Raw genomic sequence first — 23461 nt, 5'->3', positions numbered from 1 at the left:
GAAAAAATGTTTTTTACGTAAAAAAGTAAAGGTCACCTTGACTTTTTTAAATGGCACTATATGTTTTGGACATCATAGGATTGTTTCTGACGTCGAGACGAATTTAACAGTGTACTATACTATGACCTTGAAATGACCTCAAACTTGAAAATTTTGTGCAAACGTAATTTTAATGAAGAATTATTTCTTGCAATAGAGATCAAGTTACATTAGATGTTCGAACCGCGATCCACCTTCTATGATACAGAACTCCGCTCTTTGTATTAGATTTTTCGTTGTTGCCACAATTAGGGCGTCTCGGTTTATATTGCTGTACCATTATTCACAATATTGTTTACATTGTTAAATGTATTGCATGAGGTATTATATCAATTTCATATCCATAAAATGAAAAAAATATCGGAAGAAATATTTAATTTTCAAGTTAAAATATAAAAATTGAACAACTTTCAACCCTCGAACACTATTTACCTTGGACTGCGGTCTGTAACACTTGTACCTTCCTAAAAATTCCATGAACATTTACACTTCAAAGTACACAGGGCTACGAAATCTGAGCATTTTTTCAAAATAAGCTAAAGAAATTTTATATTTGCAATTAGCTTGCAATACATCAGCAAAAAGCAGACAATTTTTCCGGGATAACATTCGGACTATTCGGAGTTTAAATGAGTTAAACGATTTGAGCATATTCGAGACATTAGAAGGATCAGTTTAGTACAAATTTTGAAAAACATTGCAACTGATCGATTGAAAAGTTGGCTTTTAGAATTTTTTGATGCGGCTCACATTGAAAATTTAGAACATTTAATTTGTTATTAGCATCGCATGAACTACACTTGTGCCTAGTTTTTAGAGTTGTTGGACTTCGATTGTCAGTCAAGTCTCTGTTGATACCCCCCAACACTTCGGTTCGGTCGCATCTGGAGTATAAATCTATAATTCGTAGCCGTAACTCCAAGGCTTGCTTCATCAAACTTGAGAGGATGCAACATAAATTTCTCAGATTAATTGGTCTTAACTCGAGTTAGTATATATCTTTTTAATCGCGTGGCTAGACGCTGGGATTAACTATAATAAATTCAGAATGCAATCTCTTGACTGATCTGCTACATGTCTAGAATCGACTTTGTAACTGTGATTAATAATCATTATTATTATCTCTCGAGCTTTCCGAATCTTATGTCATCAATCTGTTATGTTATCAAAATTACTATGGATTGGATTGATTCATATTATCCGGTTAATCACAAATGTAATATATGTAACTGCACTCTCATGAATCAATTACTTCAATGACATGAAACTACAATTCATTTTCATTGAATCAAATTGGTACAAGTTTTGGATTATGAATATACTTGGTGTATGCAAAAGTTTTAGTTATTTTTTTCGATTCTACTTTATTTATTTATCAAGATATGTCTGTGGTTGTCGGGAAGAACGCCGCATGTCACATAATTTCACTTTCGAGATATTGCTCTTTAAAATTTTGGTCACTAATGCTTTCCCATAGGATATCGGTTCAATTGCATTATTCTTTTAAGCCTTTCGAATTTATTTTCATGACTTCTTTCTGATAAAGACATAAATCCTATACTATAAATCTCAATTAATGCATAAACTGAAATTTTTTGAAATTGTAACATGCAGCGTTTTTCCTGGCAACCACAGATGTTGCCAGTCGATTATTTAAACCCATCGATAGCAAACAAACAACTGCGCAAAAAGTCGGAAGATTATAACCATTATAAATAGACTGCGGATTTGATGCATTAATGACAAGAATGACTAGATCAAATACAAAATACTAAAGTTTAAAGAATTTAGTGATACGCTATATTTATAGCGTCTAATTATAGGTTATTATACTTGATCGATTGAAAAACATTAAAACGTTTGCATACACCTAATAAAATCTACGATGTGTTAAAATCACTGTACATTGAAGAACTAATGTACAAAGTAAGCACAGCGTAATAAAGATGAAATAGCAACAATATACACAAGAATGAATTTCTGATAGAAAAACACGGTACAATAGGTATTCACTCATTCGTGGAGTGTTCATAAAAAGGCTGAGGAGTATTTCACTCGTGGAAATGATCATCTGCACGGCAGGTTCACGAAATCGTTTGTAGATCGAATTCGTTGATTGACCGGCGAACCGTGAGGATCAAGTATACATTACACCTACCCTTATTCTTTCAAGAGTGGTATCGAGCCGGGAATTCGTTACACAGTATCCGACTGTGCGGACTATGAGACGTATATTTGTAAAGGTGAAAGCTTTCGGTGCAGAATTTCGTTCCAACAAACGCACTCGCGAAGGCCGACGAGCTTTACAATTCGTTTCACAACAGACAAAAGTAAACTCGAATTCTCATTGGGGGGTTGTCGAGAGGCGTTTGGAAACCTGGAACCTGCGTGTTCGTTCGCTGAATGAAGCGAAAGATGAACATCGAGAGCAACAATCATTTCGATTTGTTACCCGTAGAAACGAGAGGACTTAGCGTCGATGTCAACGACAAAAGAATATTCCCATCAATTTGAACGCGGTTGAAAGAACAGTCGCGATCCGATTGCGATGACGTTAGAAATGATTGAACTTTCCATAATAACACTGTTAAATTTTCTCGTTCTATCTTTAATTTAAAAAATAGAGTGTTCACTGTTAATGTTGTTAGTTCTTATTAGAACTTCATGATTGCAATTTTTGTAAAATTTCTTCTTTCATTAATTGTTATGGGTCATTCCATGCTAAATCGACCACATTTTGATGTCACCATCGTCGATGTTGTTCTAATTAGGGGCGAGAGGGGTAAGTCATCATTTTGTCGGTTTAGAATTTGTTTAGAAATTACAGGCCTTCGAAGTTTGCAATTTCTTAACAAATTCTAAATCGGTCATATGACGACTTTACCCCCCCCCCCTATTTTCACCCCTAGTTTACAACGTATTTCATTTAGAACAAAATCAACGATGGTTACGTCAAAAAGTGATCGATTTGGCATGGAATTACCTTTATAGAAAATGTTGATTCTATTCGATTACACATCAAGAACAGTATAATCCCTTAAATTAATTCCAATGTTTCAGTCTTAAATGTACAATTTAATTTCTCCTGATGCTGTATGCAGGGTATTCCAAAAAGTACAGTAGGACCTTGATTAACCGGATCCCGATTATAAACAAATATGCATTTAAATATAATTATTTAATTTAATTAAAAATTTTTATTTTGGAGTATAATATACATATTAATTATTTTCCTTGGGTCTCGATTATCCATTGGGCCTTAATTTATCCGGTCTGTTTGTCTCTCGATCAAGCCGGTTAATTGAGGTCCTGCTGTACTTCCTTGAGAGGGCTGATTCCTGAATCATTTTAAGTAACTTTTTTCTTCGGATTTTTAATATACTAAAATATAATATAAGATATATAAGAATTCCCCTCAATAATGTCAGAGACCTCGTGGATTTTGGATGCCAAACTTGACTGTTTCTAACTGTCCATCATAAATTGATTATGTACCATCAATTTAATCATTTTACATTGACTTGAAAACAATATAAATTATTTCACTTTTCATCGTTACTTGTACAGCGGATCCCAAAATGTTGTACTGCTTTGAAAGGACTGATTTCTGAGGTCACTTGAAATAACTTTTTCCTTTGTGAAAATATTCTCGGTAATTAAAGATATGACGTTAAAAATTTTTAAAGCATAATTTTATAGAAAAGTTTAATATTTTCACAAAGGAAAAAGTTATTTCAAGTGACCTCAGAAATCAGCCCTTTCAAAGAAGTACAACATTTTGGGATCCGCTGTACAAGTAACGATGAAAAGTGAAATAATTTATATTGTTTTCAAATCGATGTAAAATGGTTAAATTGATGTTACATAATTAATTTATGATGGACAGTTAGAAACAGTCAAGTTTGGCATACGAAATCCACGAGGTCTCTGACAAATCATTTTGAGGCAAAGGGTCGATGACAGATATAGAATATTCCTAACGTATCTGGTGACGCACAACCCGTTTCCATACACGATATTTCCCGAAGTATACGTTAGGTCAGTCTTGTTTCAGTTTTCGTGACCGGGAGCCGGGTATCGGAATCGACTCAGCTCGACGAGTGCGGAACTCGGTGCAATCGGTCCCGGTGATCGTCAGCAGACAGATTCCTCTGTTCCCGGTGTCGGCGCGGAAAAGCGCCACGTAACCGTTCTCTTTTTTACGATCGAGCGCGTTCAAACCGAATCGGCTGCTTGTTCCCCGTCGCGATGAGAATCGATGACGCGTCAAGGGTGGTAAAATAGCTTGCGGGTGTGCCGTGACAGGGGCGCATTAGATTTCACGGATCGCAGTAAATTTCACGACTTCTTGCGCGCAATACACGTCACGCGCTTTCCCTGTAGCTCTCCCTCTCTCTCTCTCCCTCTCTATCGCTCTTTCCGCAAGCAGGACACGCTGCCAGAAACTCGCGTCGGCGATATTCGGCCGCGGCGCTTCATACGCCTCATTATTCCGACGTTGTTTCCGGTTTCTCGACTTCTCGTGTATAGTTCCTCTTAACGCGGTGCACGGCGGTTTACTCGTCACCGTAGCACGACGACGATAAAACGGCGTCGTCGTTTGGCGAGAAAGCGCCGGAAATGAATCGGGCCGCGCTCGAATCTGTTTTGCGCGTTTGATTAATTCCCACCACGGTTTTATTGTGCCTCCGGTCCGGGGAACTTTACAACGACGATTCGAAACGACTACGGGAAATTAATTACACTCGGAACAATGGCTAGGTATTTCTCATCCTTCTTTCTTTTTTTTTCTTCCCCTTCTCCTCCCTCTGCGTTTGTGTTCGCAAACGGAGCGGGTTGTGCAGCCAGGGTTATAGCCGCTTGGAGCTCGTTGGTTGTTCGAGGATCGGTCCATTGACTTTCACGGGAAACCTCCGGCGAATCCACGAGTCGTTTTATTAGCGCGGCGAAATAAAAACTGCGAGGGTTGAATATCGCCGACAGCTGGGGGCGGGAAGTGTGATACTGCAATACCAACGTCGTCGTTGTATGATCCACAGCCGGGGTACCGCCCGAACCGGAGCCGTGTGTGAGATACGTGGACGGCATGGAAGCGATTATTAACAGCGACGACGTGCTGGATAGGAAGAAAGTCTCCGAGAAGGAGGGCATCCCTTTGGACTGCTTATGGAACATCACCGTCAAGGAAGGATGGAAGGTAAGGGCACCGTTCCAGTTTTCGGATCTTCTTTTCGCAAAAATCCTTCTCCGAGTTCGTAAGTGTGACCGTTAGCTAATACGTTCAAAGTACAATTTTCAACGAACTTCTACTGTGAATCCATTATCATCTGGTTTTGTAAGGATGATCGCTGGAATCACGATAGCTGTTCGCCCAGCTCGTCTTACTTCAGATTTGCTTGCTTACTTACTCAAAATATGTGTAAATACCGTTTTAACCGTTATGTAGCCAACCAAAATGTATAGATTATTTAAAATCTTTTGTATTTAACATATTTGCACAAATTCTCATATTTTAAGAATATAAATTAATTTATGAGCGAGCAAAGAATAGACATTTAGTATCCGGTTGGCTACACAAGGGTTAAATGAGGTTCACAAACTTTTCGGAACTACTGGAATTCAAGAACCCGTTCCTTTTCCAAACGTCGATTTTTATATCAATTTTAATGGATAGTTGCCACGATTTCAATTATCTCTTTTAAAGGACAAACTATAAATTCCTCACAAAAAATTTAAGTATTTAATTGGCTATACACATGTCTTACATGTTTTACATGGTTATTATTTCGCGAACCGTATAAACGCAGCTTTAATTTACATTCTCTTTTTCTCTATACTCTTGCTAAAATTCAGTGAGATTTTTCGGAACTTCATTGAGATTTACATTGTGCAATTATTTTAGCTTCTTCCCTTTTTTGATATGAAGCATCGGTAATTGCATTCGTACGTTAACAATGGCAAGCAGTATGGAAATATCTCGAATAAATAGAAAGATGAAGTTGAAATTGTAATTCAGATCGTAAAGTTACTGTTACAACCTTTTTACAACAGAGCTTTTGGTATCTGAAAAACTGTGTCTTCAAGTACTGGACCTATGGTCACCATTTTCCATGTTTCATTATGCAAGCATTTTACTGTTCTGTTATGTGACGCGGAATTCATTTAAAAGTGCGGATATTAAATTTTACAATCTTTTTACACGAAGTTCGTTTCGAATAATTCATCTGTATACACTGTCCAGTTTGAATTATAAAGTGAAATAAAGTGAAAAGAATTATAAAGTGAAAACCTAGCCATATTGAAAAAGATCCCAGGTTCAGAACGTAGTTTTTTGTTTGTTGTCAATAAAACCGCCATGGTTTTGCAACGTTAACAATCTGGAAAGCGAGGTTTTGAACAAATTGGTTTCAAATTTCGTATTACGGTTGCAGTTTTGTAATTTTTTCTACTATACGTACAATATGTGCGAGCATTTCAAAAGTAAAATAAACTGTTTTTTTATTTTATCTTGAGCGTAGCGAGTAACCTGGCTGGTTACTGAAATAACGCTCCTATTCGAATGTTTTTAAAATATTGGAAAGAGAGTTTAAACGGCGCACAGTGGGGTATTTGGCTCGAAATGTCGGAACAAATTGTAGGTTGTCATTTCTTTTTTTGAACCATTCCTTCATCCACCTGCGCTTCTTTTTCTCCTTTTTGAAAGCTATAATTAATGCAATGGCCACACAACTTGCTTATTGGGCAATTATATAGTCTCGTGTGGGTGAGCCAGCAATATTATTGTGCATCAATATTGACGATAATATTGATCGTCTAGAGGCCGCTTAACTGCGTCCGACAACAAAAATTGTACGAGTTACGCAAAATGTTGAAATCAACTTTTTTCCGACTTTTCGAGTCAAATATCCACTGAGAGGCGATCATTCGGATCGTATATGTCCACGGGCGAGACTTGAAAACACGATTGAGATTATCGGAATCGCGCGACGCCACTCGAGCAGAGAATGCAATCTAGAACGCGCTCCTTTGTCATATGGTCTTTTAAATCCTGCCGTCTTTCCGTGACGTCCTTTCCGGCCAAATGGAATCGCGTCCGGCGCAAAATGTGCCATCTAATTGGTACGGGTCCTTTGAGCGTGCCACCACCGTTCCTCGTCCGCGGAAAAAGAGATCCACCAGTCTTTACCGCAGGGTGAACACGTACAACTTTCAGATTCAGCTGACGTTCTCGGATCCCTTCAAGCTGCAACGACCGAACGAGTGCGATGCCAACTTCGTGGACATATTCAAAGAACGCACTGACATGACCGCGAGAGAGAAGAATTTCTGCGGCAGCATCGCCGACACCGTGTCCATCCAGACCAATATCGCCTTTGTCAGGTTTTACGCCGAGCCGAAAGCACTGAACAGCAGCTTCGAGGCCGTCATGACAGCGCTCAGGGACAGAGACCCAGGAGAAAAACGTGAGTTCACAAACGTTGTCGATTAATTGTTCAGCCTGCCGTAGAATCTGCCTTGTCTGGCCGTCGCGTCGTTCGCGTTGTTTTATAAAATAGTCGAAACACTTTTATTACCTTATAAGGAGACGTACCCGTCTAGGAACCAGGACTTTCTAACAAAGTAAATAAGGTACCAACCTGTTAGTATTCTGTAGCAACTATCGGAAAAATTCTCGTTGGAGGGTGGGATGTCTAACTCCTCGGCTCAAAAACAAATAAACCGAATGTATTCTTAAGCTCTATGAAATTTTCGAGAAATTCTGCATTCCTTAAAAATTAGTTAATTTCAACAAACTCAATGGAAGGTTCCTGAGATCATTTGAAGCGATATTTTCCTTTGTAAAAATGGCGTCCGTGGCTTTGTTAAGGAGTTATTAACTAGGTCGCGCTCTAATTGGTCCGTGTTTTTCGCTAATAACTCCTTAACAAAGCCGTGGATGTTGTAGGAATTTTGAGAAACCGTGTATATTGAAAGTTCGCAGCCGCATATACTGACAGAAAATATACGAACAAAATTGTAAATGTGATTATTGAACGCGAATTGTTTGGACGTATTAAATCTGAATAACAGTTTTGTGCTCATATTGAACAAATATGGTACAATGGCTATTGATATTTCAGAACAATGAAATGATGAATGCAGTTCTGCTTTTTATTACGTATTAAATAATAAACTATATAGGGTAACTGCACCAGTGAGTAAACGGGCACCAGTAAATGAACGCTTTTGTATATTTCATACTAGCGATAATGACTCTTGGGCCAATGGAATATATGACTCTTTTTCGTAGCTGTATTCCTATTGGTTTATATTGATCAATTGACCATTAGTTTCTAAGATGGCCTATTTTCACCAAGTGCGTTGAGTGTGTGCAACAGAGCTAAAACTAGTACGGTATGTATACACGACCTTTTCTTTTACACATGAGTTTTTATACTTTTCTTTTACACATGAGATAAAAGTTACTAACAATATAGATGTACGAGGGTTTAAATATTGAATATAAATCACAAAAATAGCTATAATAAAATCAATTGCAAAATTTGCCACCGAACAGACAAACAAACAAGAAAGCGAGCTAATAAAAACGTGGTAAAATGAATATTTCGTTAAAAATTCGTTGTGTCTATTCACTGGTCCACGATATTACTCATAGCCCAGTAAATGAACAGAGTGTTCATGAAGTGACAACAATGGTAGAATGTGAAAAAGGAAAGGTATGTAAATGGCCAGAGATTCCAGATACGGTTTGGTACAAGAGACAGGATGTTTTAACAAAGATAACGGAGCCAAAGAAAATTAATTCTAGGGGATTTTTTGTAATTAAAGAGTTAAATAAATAGGAGAATATTGTTTAGTAATTTTGTTCATTCATTGGACCATCATTGTTCAATTACTAGAATGTAGTGTTCATTGACTGGTATTTTTTATATTTTTTATTTAACGTTTAATAAAGAAAAATAATAATAATTTCATTTTATTTGTGTTCATTTATTTTTGACAAATGAAGTATAGGGAGCCATTTGGCATATATGAGATTCCTGTAATTCACATTTTTTTTTTTAAATAAAATATCTTCCTGAACAATTTCTTAAATGTTCATTCACTGGTGCAGTTACCCTACCTGTCTGGGAAAATTTATCTAGAAAGATATATGAAGCTCTCGTATTTGAAAAAATTGACCTTCTAATAACCTTGATAGCGGGTAGCATAGTTGGCGTTCCTCCTTTTGCAAATGAGCTCACTGTACACCTACACAGTCCTTACCAAATAGCTTTTGGTCGAAACTTAAAAAAAAATGCTCTAACTGTTTGCCATAACTCGGCGATTAACCAGTAAAGCGTTCGCTATGGTGCGAATAGCGATAGCGGTTTTACGCGAACGTATGATTTAGCACATCGTGGTTTCATACGCAAAAAAGGCAGTCGCGTGAATAATGGAGTCCTTGAGCGAGCGGTGAATATATAAAGGGCCCTCGAAGGATACTTGAATATTAGCTAGTTGTTTAAAGTCGCAAATTGATTGCCGTGAAATGAACTTCCCGGTGCCGGGAAAAAACTTATCGAACGCGATCGATGCTCGCGGGCACACGCGGACAAAAGCCATGTAACCTAATTATACTTTTTTAACGATACTCGACGCGATAGTTAGCCACGCACCGGTAATTACTGTTCGCCTCGCAAACTGCTACCCTGACAGGGAAACTTTCATTTCCATTACATCGCACGCGAATATTGCGAAAGTCTTTGTCCGCGGCACGCGTTAGGCAATTTCGATGTTAAGTTTCATTAAAGTTAACAACGCCGCGTGCTCCGTTCGGTGCCGATCCGCTCTTGTGTTCAGGGTCAAAGAGTACGGCCTAATGGAAATCTGGTAAATTAACGCCCCGCCCTCGCAACTAAAAAATGGAAAACCGGAGGGAGATCACGCGATACGACCACTCCCCACGAATTAGGTGATTGCCGGTCTAATCACCGGGAAGATAAAGTGTTATTTTTCAATTGAGCCGGGTTTATAAATAGCGACCGACGTCGAGCATTAACTATGCATATCGACCATTACCCGGAGAACGTCTTCTAATGGCTATTCCGTGGAATAAGCTAACGCTCGCCAGAAACACTCTGCTCCGGAAGGAAGTGTATTAGTGGTTCCGTGCTCACGGACGATTTTTCAATGATTCGAGCTCGGAGATTATGCGCGTGCTCTGTCGACAAAATTATTAACCCCTACGGACCCACCTTTACTTCTATCAGAGGAAACTTGCGCGTTCTAACAGGGAGTTTCAGATACGACTAATTACGAATTAATGAAATTTTTGCGCAAGAATGAGCATTCATTAAATTTGATATTGTTGAATTTTTGAAGTTCTTAAGTAACGTAACCTGATAATAATCAAGAATGTTACTTCAACGGCATTATTTCATATGAAAATGCTGCAAACACTAAAACTACCGGGCTGGTCAAAATTAATTATTCCTGATTTTTCCTCTCACGATTATTGAAATTTGGAAAATGTTTTCCTGGCATCTTGTAATGAATTTCTTTACTCATGTTGTAAGAACAATTGTATGAAATCTGAATAAATGTAGGCTTGTGCTCGGTGGTTCTAAAAATTTGATAATTATTATTGATTATTTTTGTGATGGACACTTTTGTCAACCACTGTACGTTTATTCGGTTGAACGAGAAGACTCTGCATAGTTTTGTTAGAAAATATACTTTCATTTCTAACGTATGGTTATAGTTATTAACAAAAAATCATTCCATACACTCTCTAGAACAAGATGATACGCATTATCAATGCGTAAGTGTATTTCCTGAATATATTTTATGAACTAACAACTTAAGACGTACCCTTCCGAAAGTTTGCACTCTTGCTCAAACCGACTTCTTTGAATACAGCACATAAGGAATAAAAAACTTGAATTGATCTGTCAAACATAATCTGCCAAAGCACAATGCAGTTTACAGAAAACTATTCCTCAATTGATCTTAACCTTCGCAAGGTAATGTGGGGTCTCAGAGAGACCTCAGCCTCAGATTTTTGAAAAGTATTTTTATATGAATAAAATTAAATATATTTGTTTACTTTTTATCCTGTGTTATTCTTTATCCCAAAATTAAAAACGAGGCTATTTATGAAATTCATTTGTCGGGGTCTAACAATAAGAGACCCCACCTTACTACTTATGTGTTATTAGCCCTTACCTTGCGAGGATTAAGAATTCACAAATTTAAGGTGTACCGTTCCGAAGGTTTGCATTTTCTTGCTTAAACTGATTCCTTCGAATACAGCACACACTTGATCTGTCAAACATAGTCTGCCGAACAATGATGCAGTTTACAGAAATACGAGTAACAAACAACACTTGTCGCTCATTCTGTTAGAGTCGTTTTATCGAAGATAACCCTCTTCCCATCGGAAACGGAATACTGTATGACATCTCCGGCAAAGAGCTCCAAGCAATCCACGCATTACATAGGTTCCGCAAACGGGAACCGGAGATCAATCCCATCCGAGATCAATACGTTCGTTATTGACATTTACATTATCGTTGGAAAGTCGGGATGCAAACGTGTTTATTCGTTTGACATGATCAATTAACACGTTCCCTGATTCATACTTTGTCCGAGCCTGCACCGGCGATAATGGCAAATGATACCGAGGGAACTGGGGATAATCTGCTTTACAAGTCCACATCGCTGGCAGCAATAATCGGCAGTGAAACGATTCGAATTCTATATTAATGTCGGCGATCCCGGCTGAATGGCAAATGGAGTAAGCTGCTGGCGTGGTGCAGCGAGGTGCGGTTGCCTCACGTACGGAATTCGCCGCTTCTCTCTCTACACACGAAGAATTCCGGGTTCTCTGCACCTGCCTTTCCCGCGAAACTAATATCTTACAAGTGACTTGCCCGCGGACCCGGGAAATTCACTTATTTCCCTATCTCCCTTACGACAAGATTTTAAATGAAAATCTCCGCGGCCGCGTTCACGCTCCAAGCGTTTCCCCTAACAATAAATTGAAAAGCGCGGCTGCCTATAAATTCTGATACTGCCGTGTCGTCGCGAATAATTCGGTACATGCTGTGTATGTTTGTATATTTAAGGTGGGTGAAGGATAGCACAGTGGTTTCAAAATGATATTTCGTTTGGAGTCCGTTGTTTGATTACGCGTACAGTGACTCTACTGAAAAAACATGGTACGATGTTCGACAGGGTATAAAAAAATGTTTGGTCTTGGCTGCCACAGGCGTGTTCCACATTCTCGGATCGATGAAGATTTGTAAAAATAAGTTGTCCTCAAATTGTCCTTGACCTTGAATATCAAGGTCAAATTCTTTTTATCTAGACTACGGATCTTTATGCAAAATAAAAATATTCTACTTCAACTGCAACAAACTGAAGTGAAACAGAAATTTATTATCTTTCTTGACATATTTAATAGGTCGAAAATAATGTCGTAGTATTTTTAAATTCTTCTATTATTTTCACTGTTTGAAATGACACTTTTCCATTTTTGTTACAAATACGTAAAATCCGCAGAGTTTTCATTATATTCTACGCATCATGCAATAAAAAATGTTTACATACCGAATACAATACCATTCGTTTCCTCATTACCTCTCCATTGTGAGAACAACAATACCGTAGCAAAATACAATTATACAGAAATTTAAAATTAAAAAACAGCCACCATTTACACGTTAATGCAAGACTTCAACTGTACACTGACAACAACAACAAAAGCCGCGAGGATTAAAATATTACGTACCACTGCCACATCCGGATTTACTGGACGTTTCTTCAACAAATCTCCACGTATTTAGATGTCTAATTTTCTCACAGTAGCAGCTAAATATGAAGAGATGTTAATTCCTTTTCTTAAAATACTGCTTTAGACTCGTAATGAACACTTCAAGTGAAATTTGACATACTACACATGCGGATCTTTATCCAAAATAAAATTTGTATACATCAATTGCAGTCTGTAGCTAAGTAAAAATTTATTTTTGAATTACAGATACTCATTTTTGTCAAAAACGCATAAATTCCGCAGTCTAATAATGACTTACAGCAAACGCGGGATTCTGTAGTTTCATAGTAACGTATTAAAGATAAAATCTTTATGGAAAAATGTAGTTCTGAAAAAGCTAATATTTCGTTAAAGATAACATTTAGTTTTATACATAGTCGTGTGAAAGAGCAATTTCAAGCCTTATTTAAGTGAAATAATTTCGCGACACAGTGAATGACGCGGCGGCCATTGCTTCTCCATTGATACGACCATTTGAAATTTCGAATGCGCGGACCCTTCATCCGATTCTTTTTTGCCTTTTCCAGCGTGTGCCGATAACGAGTACTATTGCGAGGACGCGACTTGCATCGCATCGGAGTTGCAGTGCAACGGAAGGGTCAATTGCCGTTTCCGTTGGGACGAGGATGAGCAAGTCTGCAACGTGAGTAAGCGAGCATTGTGTCAAGACTAAATTCAATATACCGTCGCCTTTAAAGCCTCTTGAATGTTTTCCGATTTCCGAATCGTTTCCGCCTTCGTCCTTACCTTCTCGTTCCGACTTAAATGCGAGCGTAGATTGCTCTGTGGGCCACTGTCTTGGCTCCGTCGAAATATCGCCTACTTAAAACACTATAGCGCGAAAGAGATGGAGAAAAGTAAGAATCATTTCGTATCAATCTATTAACATGTTGGTTTATTGAAAACAGTCTTACAGAAATTTTGTCCACTGATAGACAGTGAATTTTACACGTTTACGACACGATGAAAGAATTTACGAATGTCGATTTACCATTTTCAAATTTCCGAGATTATTAAAAACACAAAGAAAGCCTCTTTTTATTACCACGCTTATATTAGCTTGCCGTGTCGTTGTTGTTGTATGCGTCAAATCTTGTAATCGAATTTTAAACCACTTCCCGATGAGCTAGAGACTTGAAACTTTAAACATAGCTCAGAACTGGGTGACAATGCAATATTAAAAAAACAAATTTTAAAAAAAACTCTGCGTTTAGGAGATATAAACTATTAAAAATTTAACCATTACACCTCCCCGCGGGACGCTCGGTAGTACATCATCGCCGCGGACAGCGATCCCTACTCCGCGTGCAAGCGCTTACCTACTCCACTACGTGTTCCCACCAGTGTCGCCAGATGAGGGGAGTCACGGTGAAATGATGTACCCCCTCTCTGATGACCAGAGTAATATGTGACACGTTGCGCGTGCGCGACGGGGATTTAGTGGGGCGAATGGAACAATGACATGACATTTCGCAGGTTTTAGGTTATTGCCGCGTAAAATTCACCCATTTATTTATTTCACATACTATGCAATTATTGATCCCTTTATGTCTATGTTGTGAGTTGTATTTCTTTAAAATGTAACGTTACAAATAAAACATAATTTGTCAATTTATCGTGTAGAAGAAAAATGAGTGAATTTATTATCCCAGTCTCTTTTATGCAACTATTTTTGAGGAGCGTATGAGGGTTAACAGTGTTAAAATATATTATGATTTATTGATTTTACTGGAATGTAACTCAGTACTACATACATACAGATTTCAAGATTTTTTCAATTGTACATATAAATAGTAAGCATTCATACTTCGCTTCACGACTGAAACTGCCACATGTTACAATTAATTTTATTTATAATAAAGAATGTTTACAGTCTCTATTTAGAACGACCCACATGATTCATTTCATTAAGTAGGTACATGTATTATACATAATAGGTACGATACGATTGGATCCGATACGCGGCAATAACCTAAAACCTGCGAAATGTCAGTCGTTGTTGCGTCTCCATCGCGCACGCGCAACGTGTCACATATTACTCTGGTCATCAGAGAGGGGGTACCTTGTATTCCCCTCGAGTGACGGTTCGGTCACTTTCTGGCGACACTGGTTCCCACTCCGACTCATCCCCACTCCACTGGCCCACTTCGCTGGCCCACTTCGCATCGAAGGAGCTCAGTATACTTACTGAGTTGGTTAGGATTAGGTCGTGGTGGAGGGCGACCAGGACAGGCGATTCTGCTCGGTAAGCGGCTCGCAGTCGTCACTACAATATAAAATATGGCGGCGCCCTTACCTGTCAAAAACACTATAATAGCTCCTGAACCATAGACATATAGAGATAGACTGCGCGGCCTGTACGAAGCGCTGAAGCCCACAATGGCGGCAAAAAACAAAAATAAAACATCAATAAATACATCAATTAGAAAGAGAGCGCTATGGACCCCGACTAATGCTCTCTCTCTCACTCTTTGTACCGCGCGCCGCCATTGTGGGCTTCAACTCGCCCATAAGACGGCGCAGTCTATCTCTATATGTCTATGTCCTGAACTAATGATCCTACAGAATGGAAACTTCGATTTGCAGTCGCCATGACACAATATTTTTCCTTTTACAAAAGATGGTTGAATTTACAGGTTGAAGTGATAATTAAAATCGATTACAAGATATGTAAAGACTAAAAAGTAGAAAATAAAAAAAAATATAAAAAAACTTTTTAGAAACCACGCTTATATTAAATTGCACTAAAAAGGAGAAAATAATTTTTTTAGACATTAGCGACAATAAATAACAGCGTGGAGCGCCCACGAAGATTGCGTCAATATATTTTAGCGCTCCACGCTTTTATTTATTGTCGCTAATGTCTAAAAAAATTATTTTCTCCTTTTGAGTGCAATTTAATATAAGCGTGGTTTTTAAAAAGTTTTTTTATATTTTTTTTTTATTTCATTTGGTCCGCGTCGTTGACTCCTAAGGCAACGCAAGGCTCTTTGGAGCAAAGAGGACATCTGCGCGTGTCCTAACTAATTCTGTCCTGGTCATGGAAACGCCATGGTTAACGCTGTTTGCATTATCAGTCGACGAGCGAACATCGTCGGCGACTGACGCGCTGCTTTATGCATGTATATTTAGATAGAAACTGCGAAACTTCAAAGATCTCGAAGGAACTTTGGGACACTGAAGCGAAGGAACGGTAAAATGGATCTTTAATAAGCTGTCTTCGTTTGCCGCACACGGTACAGCTAGCGACGTCCTTCGTTACTGTACACACATCTCCCGAGCGAGGCATCTCAAAAGACAACAAGTAATATACAGGAAGAGTGTGTCCCATTTCGAAACGCAACCGTGAGAGAAATCCGTGAATGATGGATATCCGGTATACGTTCTGCTAAATTATCGAAATAAGCAAATGGAGAAGCGCACGACGCGCTGCGACGGCAGCTGACATGGTATGTGACATGCACTCGCAGCACTCGGTCCTCGTTTCTTGCGAATACGCCATCGTTTTATGCCCTGGAATTATACAGGCTTTCCGTTTCTTAGTACCAAATCCCAGGATCTCGGCAATGCACTGTCGCAAGAACAGCACGTCGCCTAAACTTAATCGTTCTCTACCCTTTTACGCCGCTTTCATCTATCTCGGCGAGGCTAATTAATTTATTTCGAGGACGGCTCTGCTTTAGCTGGAGACGTGTGTTACTGTTCACGCTATATTCGCGAAATTCACCGACGAGACGCTAAAATCGTTCTGTTTCCACCTACAAATATCCGTAAATTCTGCACAGATTGGCTCGAATTAAAGAGAAAAAGAAGTTGTATTAAAAAACCTGGATGAAGAATTACTTCTTTGAACCACCGCACTTCGAACGGAATCGTATAGAGGCCCGATACGGTCATTAATATTCCATTGATTACGTTCATTTGGCGCGGAGGTTCTTTGTAGGAAATCTCGGGTGTTCCGGTGCGCGCAATCCTCACAAAGACTTAATATCCTCTCTCCTTCAGATCCTGTGTCTTCCAGTCTCCACGGCCTGGCCCGACTCGGCACGACCCGGCCCGGCGGCGGTTAATTAATTTATTCAAGCCTGCTTTTGCTGGCCCGAGCCAGTCATTTCGCTTCCCTGACCTCCGACTCGCGGTTTCATGATATTCGAATGCGTATCATCCCGCAGCACGGCAGGGTGTTTCCGGTTCCGGGGGACGCAAAATAGTATGGGCTCCTGGCAAACGACCAGAACAGACTGCCTCCGGAACGACGAAGGCACCATGGCACCGACGGGATATTAATCTAACGGGAAATAATGCCGGCGATATGCTACCGTTCGATCCTACCCTTGTTTCGCACCGTGCGAGAGTTGCTTTGATCGTATCCGGCAAACGAGAATCGATGCGGTTCGAGTACCTAGTTCCCCTAACCCATAGCTACCCAACCTATCTTGGCTCGCTGCACCACATCAAACTGTATTTTTTTCATTTCCCACCCCCATTAGAAATACTATCTCCACTATCGGAACAGTCAGGACTACTTCTGCGTATAATTTGAATTTTAAGTCTAATGACTACGTCGCACAGTGTACCATTTAAATGAGGAAATAAAAACAAATGCTACAGTACACTTCCGAAAACGAAAATAAAAGTAGAAGCAGTAAGCAGCCGATGCGTCTAGTGAACCTATCATTATTTCGGCCACTGTACATAGCTCACACTTCGCGACGCTCGCATTATTTGTCACCTTCGCTAGACATTTTCGTTAGCGCTAACGGCAGTCGCTAGGGTGTTTGAATTGAAACACGTATACATTTAAAACACGACGACGAGGTCGAGCGCACCGGTTCAGCCGGAACACCCCTTAGTCTTTGTCTTCATAAAATATTTTAAATACATCAAATACACGTAGACTTCTGTACCTGACTGTAGGTATAGTTTTGCCAACGCAACGTCGCGACGAGGACAGGTTTCACCCCTTCCCGATGAGAACACGTGCGTGTTAAATAATTCTGAAAATTTGCGTGACGCAATTCGCGACGACGCGTGTCGATAAAGTTACCGATATACAGTGATGGTGTATTCTTCGGCAAAATTGGCAAGATCGGGATTCACGGATTTCTACATATGTATACGCGCGGCGCATGGAGCCCCGTGATACCGAACGGAATTAGAAATCGCGGGACGGCTATTCGCTGAAACTCACAATGGCCCGCGGTTGCGTATCGCGGAACGACTGGAAATGGTTTTTACAACTGGTCGGGACGTGCCTGGCAGCCAGGAGAACAGGATGAAAAGCAATCGTCGTGCCACGAAGGCAACCAGCAGCGCCCGCGTTGAACAAACTAGTAACGCGTGCGCCAGCTCTTTTTTTTCTCACACGCGGAGTTGTTTACAACGGTCGCTTTTTCCACGCTCGTCAGGTCTCCGGAAAATAAAACCGGATCCCTGGTACGTGGGATTAGAGCGGGAAACTTCGGCGCGCGCTGTTGTGTGCCTGACAAATCGAACGGACACGGGACCATTGTCGAACGATTCTGCGCTGCCAGTGTAATCGAGTTCGCCTGTGATCTTCTACTTGGGTGGGATAAGAGAATACCGCGATCTTACGGATGGATATTACGGAACGAGTGACCACAAAGAGCATTTTTGCGGTTTAACTGGAAAGCGTCATTACCTTTGGATCGGACGGGTTGAACATTATTTGCGGACGCTTCTTTGAACATTAACATTCGACTTGCAAGGAGGAACAGTTCGAGCACTGTCAGAGCCGCGTCTCTGTCGCTTCTGTTCCTTCGACTCGGCCTTAACGAGCTACTCAATTCTTCGCGAGACTCTCTTTCTCATGGATCGCATAAGAAGAGACGAAATCGGAGGTTAATTGACCGAACATTGTCTCTCGAGATCGAAACGATCCGCTGCAGTACTGTCTTTCATGGAAATACGACATCGAAATATTAATCGCATTGCCAAGGAGCGACTGTCAACGATTAACGAGCCATCCTTCTGACACACCTGATGCAAAAAGAAATCGGCCGTGTTGAGATCGTTTGAAGAACAGTTCTATGCTTCTCCTCAACTCGGCATCGTTGTACAATGGGACGCTGTCTCTTACTCGCAGGACTGCCCAATTAAACTATCGGGAAACTCTTGATTTAGAAAAACAGACGTATTCTAGAAGTACTAAATAAAAGTAACTGCTTGTCGGTCACGGATCGAATCATCCGGAGTCTTTCATTGTTTAACACTAAACCTACCGGGAATTAAAAGTGGGTATAGTATGTGTTGTCCCCAAAAATAGAAAGATTGAATTTATTTTGGATTTTGTACCATTTTTATTACAATATTTATATGTATACAGTAAATCCTCTATAAACGCAAAACCCTCGGGGAGGTTCGTGTGCAAAGTTCGTAGACCGGTATAGCTTCACAGCGCGTGTGAAGAAAGATCGCGCGCGGCCGAAGCGACTGCGACTCTTCGTGTCTCTTTCTTTCCCATACGCTGTCCTTCCTTGGGCCCGAAACGTTCATCGTCAATGAAACCACTAACTACAGTTGAAGTTATATCGTGTTTGGTCTTATTTTAATCAGAAGACTGGCACAAATATATTGGCGAAAGTTTCATAAAAAAATAAGTAATGATAAAAAAGTTTTTATGTTGGTATTGCATTGTATACGGCGACTGCGACTCTCCGCGTCGCATTAGTAGTGGTTCACACCGATATACCCGAGCCGAGATCAGATTACTACGGTGGAGGGGATATTTCTTTTTCGTTTATCATGTACAGCCTTCTTGCGTTTATAGAGGATATACTGTACTTGGATAAAGAAATCTATTGAATCAGGCAGTGGTGGGTTTAGTGTTAAAAACGTTCTCTAATTTTTCTAAAGATTGTCTTTATTCCGTACACCCCATGGCTGTGTAACCGATAACTGTATCGATGAACGTAGCACAGATCACACACACTCCAAGCGAATTTATCTTAAAGCCCCATGCAGAATCAATGTTGTTGCCATCGCATTTGCCTCGCGACTTTTCTACTTCACTGCCTGTGCGACACGAAGTTATATCATGGCAGAGCCAAGTAAAAAATGGTCCCGGCATCGCTTTCGTGCCAAGAAGCTTCTTTAATCTCCGTGAAGCTGCACGGGGATTATATGAACGACGAATGAATTTTTTAGGGCTAACTACAGCGACGCGAGCCCTTAGGAAAGGAAGTGTTATATTCAAACAAGTTTACGATTAATTCCAGACAGCTTTACTTTTTGTGAAAAGTATGTGCATTCGTATGCGGCGTTGAATTCGAGAGAAACGACACTACATGTACCTTGTCGAATGAGACGAGGGGGTAAACGTAAACATAACTGCTGGTACTTCACTGCTTCGTCTCGTTGCACAAGGTATAGCGTAGTAATTTAACTTTTTTAGCTGTCCATTACCTTGTCAACGTTGTAGACTGCTTTTCTTTGTTTCTGTTTTGTTTATTCGTGTTGTTGATTTTGAAACAGTTCTAGCGAATTTAGGTCAATTCGGTTCCATACGGATGTTTTCTGAATACCAACTATTTTGATCATCCGTGGTAATTTTTGTGTTCAGCTTTCTCGCACAGGGTGTATAAAAAATTTGTACGGGCGGTAAGTTTCTTTTACAAATGTCCACCGATCCAGAGGTGTAGATTCACCCCTAGGACGGATGGCAATTACTTTTTATACACCCTGTACAGAAATATACACGTATCACGTTACACATGATTATTATTTTTGTAGAGTAAAAGAACGGCATCGTACGTTGCGCGATTTAGGGTTACTGTTCGCAACAGATATGATCGCTTTCAACATAATCCCCTAGATTAAGACACTGCTGCAGACGATGGCAATACTGTTTAAAACAGCCCTGTGCGTTATATTCTCTAAAGCTTTTGACGAGCTCTTGCCTTATCCTCTGACTTTCGCACAAAATGGATTCCCTTGAGCCCAGATTTGACCTTTGTGAGGAAAAGTCGCTGAGTGCTAGATCTCATGAACATGAAGGCTGTTTAAATACAATGTCTTTTTTGCCAGCTTGAATCTCTTATCCTACAATTCCACCCATTTCAATACCTTTCCATATCACGTTCCCACAATTCCATTAACTACCACTGCCGTTTATTCTTAAATTGTATTACTTCAGATGTAATTTAAATTTCTCGAAAGATGGAAAAACGAATGGATATTTTATCATAACGCTTTGTATAATTATGAAAATTCATATTTAAAATTCTAAGATCTTAAAATAGAAGAAGCTGAAACTGGTAAAAATGACGTAGACAAAATTAATTGACATATAGTTCAGGTTGCTTTCCGAGAATCCAAAATAATTATATACTACACGAAAATAAAATTCTAATTTAATTTTGAAAAAGGAGAACATGTCTAACATATTCTGAAGGATGCGATGGGGCAGTGATGATTAAAAAATTTAAGAAAATATTGCCGCCGGGAAAAAGAGCGGCAAAGCTACTACAATACAACAGTCTTCAGCAGACTTGCTAAAGGCCGGAGATGATGAACATTATTACTTCGTCTTTTAATTTTCTGCATAAACCGTGAATAATAAAATTAATCTCGCAAGTTCGACCGCGCGGTCTGTCTCCTCTATCTTGCTACTGAAAAATTCCTGGGCTACACGCGGGTTCCAGAAGTTTACAGAATTAATTAAAATTCGAGCGTTTTTTCCCCGTCGGAAGGAAGAAATTGCTTTCTCCATTACACGAACTACGCACGTACTGATTCCCCAACTCTCTCTTTCTTTCTCTCGTCTCGTGTGTCGCGTCCTTCAGTGTCGTCCCGTGGTAACGTCAACCCGGTTGGGTCTCATGACTGCAATAAAGCACAGAGCGATAGGAGACCGCGATACCGGTTCCACTCGCATAGAAACACGGCCGCGAAATGGACGGTACAGACAGAATGCAGGACGGAATCGTGGTGGGGGGGATTCCCGGTGCCCGGCCGTTCTATCCAATTTTATTCCCGTCTAATGGAAAGAGCACCCCTACCACTTATCTCGTCCCGTACACCCAGGTAAATACTAATGGAAACCAGACGGCACGGCGGGAAATCCTGATGGAAAAACAGTCGAAACGTCCGAGAAACGTGTTCCGGTATTATACAAAACGACACACGCAATCGGGTACCAACCCCACTCCCCTCCCCCACCCACCCGCATCGAAAACTTCCATCGTAGGAACGAAATTCCACGTTTAAATTCTGTTTTCGCCTTCCAGCGGCGTCGACGCAATAAAAAAGTTGTCCAACGAGGCGAGACGCGATCGTGTAAAATTCAGCGGATCGCTTTCATAGCAAATGAACATTTCTGCGACGCGATCGGCCGCCGAGCCGCGTCGGGCTACGATAAAGCTCCGATATATGTACATACGTGAACACTCGGAACCGAAATAGCACTTAGACCGTATACAGACAGCTACTCTTTGATCTCTCTAGTTAGTGTCGGAGAGAATGATAGACACCAGCGTATCGGTGACACTAATCCAATCATAAAAACTGTCTTGTTGCTAATTTAGTTTGTGGAACTTTTATTATAGTATTCTTGATATTTTTCCGAGAAAAATGACACTAAACTAAACGCATACATTTCTCACAAACGTCGTCGTGCACATTTCTTTCACGCATATCGAGACAGTACACGATATTCGTTTCTAAAATTACTCAAAGAATCGCCGATTGCATTTCTGCTGCGACTATCTAGCATCGATGTAACCGGATTGCGTCGTTCGAACAATACAAATTGTATTCGTTCTGTTTCGCGACCATTCTTTCGAAGCCATCCTCCGGAAGTATCGATGCCCATTGATTCATTGCTCGCCGGTTCTACACGATAATTATATCAAGAAACTGTTCTTTAGCTATCCGTTCTTTATGCAGCGCTCGTCGGGATGCTAAGCCAAGATCGTATAACAAAAGCTTCCCGACTCGTACACCCGCTGTTTTCCATTAACAAGAGACGCATACCTCGATGTTTCTCTCTCCCCGTCTCCACAGGGATTAATTATCACGATTCTCGAACGCTGAATCCTCGATGTATTGTCATTAATTTAACGGGCGAATATCTGTCGTCGTGGTGATCCCGGCGATGTTATTGTTAATCCGTCGAAGCGATTCATTTTTTGCAATGCTTCAAGCTTTGTGGTAATAGTTCGACAATGTTGGGACCGGGAGGAAAAGACTCTTCCTTCTTCGATTCGAGCACACCACTGTTATACAGAGCAATGATTTTGTTTTTGCAAAGAAAGTATGCCATTCCATTTATAAAAGTACCTTGAAATCTGAAAAAATATCCTTACTGCTGCATGTGCCTCCTAAAATATTGCAACTTTGTCCTGAACACTTTTCCTATAAAATTATTAAAACTAAACCTACTAAACCTACCACCACCGCACCGGTCAAAATGACCGGTTCCAGATTTTTTACTTTACTATTATGGAAATAATAAAAATCATTTCACAAGAAATTATTGTATAGATTTTTCTTTTTATTGTACAGTTGTAACCTTCAATAAGAGGTTATTCTGCAGTCTGTATTACATACATAGAATATAACAATGATAACCTTATGCTAATGTAT

At 40.0% G+C, this 23461-nt stretch overlaps 1 protein-coding gene across 3 annotated transcripts in view; it reads left to right on the top strand.

Annotated features, from left to right (window-relative positions):
• Neto (Neuropilin and tolloid-like) overlaps nucleotides 1-23461 on the top strand; it is a 237917-nt gene that overhangs the window by 194860 nt on the left and 19596 nt on the right. For all 3 annotated transcript variants that reach the window (XM_076447134.1, XM_076447132.1, XM_076447133.1), the window contains 3 exons: nucleotides 5079-5236; nucleotides 7253-7502; nucleotides 13384-13499. In XM_076447134.1, the coding sequence (XP_076303249.1) occupies nucleotides 5079-5236; nucleotides 7253-7502; nucleotides 13384-13499 (524 nt within the window). The remainder of the gene's footprint in view (nucleotides 1-5078; nucleotides 5237-7252; nucleotides 7503-13383; nucleotides 13500-23461) is intronic.

The sequence above is a fragment of the Lasioglossum baleicum genome, chromosome 2, assembly GCF_051020765.1.
Source record: "Lasioglossum baleicum chromosome 2, iyLasBale1, whole genome shotgun sequence".
Classification (NCBI taxonomy): Eukaryota; Metazoa; Arthropoda; class Insecta; order Hymenoptera; family Halictidae; genus Lasioglossum; species Lasioglossum baleicum.
This window is presented reverse-complemented; position numbering and strand designations above follow the sequence as displayed.